This window comes from Populus nigra, chromosome 18, assembly GCF_951802175.1.
Source record: "Populus nigra chromosome 18, ddPopNigr1.1, whole genome shotgun sequence".
In the NCBI taxonomy this organism is placed as follows: domain Eukaryota; kingdom Viridiplantae; phylum Streptophyta; class Magnoliopsida; order Malpighiales; family Salicaceae; genus Populus; species Populus nigra.
Window position 1 is genome coordinate 9,926,300 of NC_084869.1, and position 2,910 is coordinate 9,929,209.

Consider the following 2,910-nt stretch of genomic DNA (forward strand, 5'->3'; position numbering starts at 1 on the left):
ATCGACTGCTATCGCGCAACTTTATCATTTTCTGATACTAAAATTCTTCTGGAGATTTTTTTTTTAAAAAAACTAGTAATTCTATTGTACAAATTAATTGCTGTGATAGATAGCTCTGACACATAGAACAACTACTTCGTCTGCCTGTGTGGTGTTTTCATGACAACGCAGGTACTTGTAGCATGAGATTTCTATGAAAATACTTCTCGCTGAAAGCACAAGATAAGAATTTGCTTGGTTTTCCTACAAGGAAAGTGGGAAAACTACCTGCAAAACAAATCTTAATTTTTCATGTCAGGTTTTTTTTTTTAATGAAGAGTGAAGACTGCACCTACTAACATCCTCGATGGAAAACCTGAAGATAGAACTAATTAACATAAGCAAGCTAAGAGCAAGCTATAGGACTAATAAAGATTTTACATCAATATTGATTGTTATCTTCACGAGGATCTTCAGCCTCTTTGAATCTCCTCGAAGATATTAGATTAAACAAATTTGTAAGACTCTTCTTACTCTCTCTTTTCTTCCTATGGACCCTTCTCTGAGCATCTGCCCCACTAAATGAATCATCTAAAACAAGCCCTCTCTCCAACCTTTTGTACACATTCACAATCTCATAGGAATCCCACAGTGATTGCTTGAAATCCCAATTTGCTCTCTCAACCCTCTTGGCTGATGACTTGTTCATTGCTTCCAGCTTAAACCGAGAAGGCTTGCTTTGAAAATTTTGGCGATATTTATCATATTCACAGCTGGTAGACCTTGAACTGCCCGAGTGAGCATGCCACGATTGTGCCACACCCTTGAGGATTTCAAGTTCATGCTTATCATCATCTTCATGCTCTGACTTGTTCTTCATGCTTAATGGTAACTTATGCAACAAAGTTCACTCTTGGCCATGTTATCTTGCCTAAACTAGAGCCTCAAAATATTGCTGCTAAAATGAGAGATAAGCTTCTTGTGTCCCTAATCTCTCTGCTATTGAAGGCTGCTATCTTCTTCTTGACTGGGAGCTGGAACTAAATTATGGCCCCTTGGACAGATGAGATATTGATAACTGGAAAATTTGTTAGTTTCTAAGCAATTTATTTGTGGATTAGACGTCTTTCTTTTGATAATTGGTTAGTTGTTTGGTGTTAGTTGTTTGTGTCCCACTGTCCATTAATCAATACACATATATTCATTGTCCTTTTAAAATTAAAATCAATTAGAATTTTCATTTAAAATGTGTACCCACAACATATTTTAAATTAATCCAATAAATAAATAATAATTCAAAAATTCAAAAGTTTAAATTAAAAAACATAATTCAAATATTTAAAATACAAACTAAACTTCAAGTTTCAATATCCAAATGAAAATAACCATAATTCATGGATAGTATTGTTATTAATTTATTTTATTTTTGACTTTGTCTTTTTCTTATTTAGGTATAGTTGGGTCATCCACATTACTAAAAACTTGATCAAGTCAAATTGGTTTTATCGAGCCAAATTTTAATTGATTCGATTGGCCTAATTCAGCATGAGAAAGGCTTCAATTCCAGGTTTTATTGGGTCAATTTGAAAAATCAAGTCAAATTTTACTTCTATAATTACTATTTTAAAATCAAACCCTCATCCATGTTAAGATTTTACCATTTAATTTCCTAAAAAAAATACCATTGTAATACATAATTCTTATTTTATATATAAAAAAAATACGCATATATACGGATCTATATAAACCCATTATGAGAGTTGATAACATCATCTAATTTTCTTTTAACGTGATAATGTTTTGATAAGTTTTTGGTTGGATCTTGGATTGGATCACATATTTCGATGTATATGACATGATCAGAAGTTGAAACATCTAGTCCAAGTCTATTGCACAAAAAAAAAAAAAACATTTTACAGATCTCTTAATTTAGTAAATAATGATTTGGAATCAAATTGAAACAGAAAAGTAAATATAGTTGTGAATTTAATATAAAAATATCAAAACTAATATTTGCTGGGAAAAAAACAGGTTGTTTTATTTTATTTTATTTTTATTTAGACTTTCAATGCCGTGGAATTTTTGGATCATGTTTCCTACATTACCAGTAAATTTGTTTACAGCTGATTTTCGATTATAGTTTTTATAAGAATATCTATTTCTTACAAATTTTTTTTTTTTTAAGTTTGAAAACTTACAATCATAACTTGGTTAATTGGATCATACTAGCTGTATAGCCCGCACTATGCTGTGAGATGCGCTCAAATTATTTTCTTAGTACCCCAAAAAAAAATGACAAATAAAAAAATTCGAGATAACATGAGTCATTATTAAAATTAGTGAAAAATTCTATAAAAAATAACGAAATCTAATCTCCAATAAAATAAATATTGAAAGATGAAATTAAAAAAAAAACATAAACTTAAAAAATGGAGAGACAAAAACAAGTAAACTCGTCTAAATCTCTCAAACTCGTAACCTGTGAAATCCTAAACTCAAACTTAATCAAGAAGCTAAACTTCTAAGAAATTTAATGTTGAAGGATGAAATTGAAAAAAAATCAATTAAAAAAATTTGCTAAGTAAAAAAAAAACAACAATAAGAAGAATGAAGATCAATTTTGATATATATGAAAAAAATATATAATGGATGATGAAATCATGAAAAAAAATCCAATCATAAAAATTAATTCAAACATAATTAACAAATAGCAATTAAAAGAATGAGGACTAAATCGATTTACAAAAAAACTGATGGAGGCTGAAATCGAAAAAAATCAATTTCATAAATTATATAAAATAAAACAAATAGTAATAAAAAAAATAGAAATCAAATTTGAAGGAAAAACAAACTGAAAAGTTGTTTTCGAGAATTTGAAGGGGTAAGCACGAAAAATCAAGGAGGAGAGAAAGAAAGAAAAAAATCATCAAC

The 2,910-nt window shown here is 29.2% G+C and overlaps 1 protein-coding gene across 1 annotated transcript; it reads right to left on the reverse strand.

Annotated features, from left to right (window-relative positions):
• Positions 1-421: 421 nt before the first annotated feature.
• LOC133678865 (uncharacterized) lies at positions 422-859 on the reverse strand. Its single transcript, XM_062101374.1, has one exon. The coding sequence runs from the start codon at positions 857-859 to the stop codon at positions 422-424; it is 438 nt and encodes a 145-aa protein (XP_061957358.1).
• Positions 860-2,910: the final 2,051 nt, after the last annotated feature.

Coding starts and splice junctions, on each gene's coding strand:
- LOC133678865 (XM_062101374.1), bottom strand. CDS start 859: ATGAAGAACAAGTCAGAGCATGAAGATGATGATAAGCATGAACTTGAA.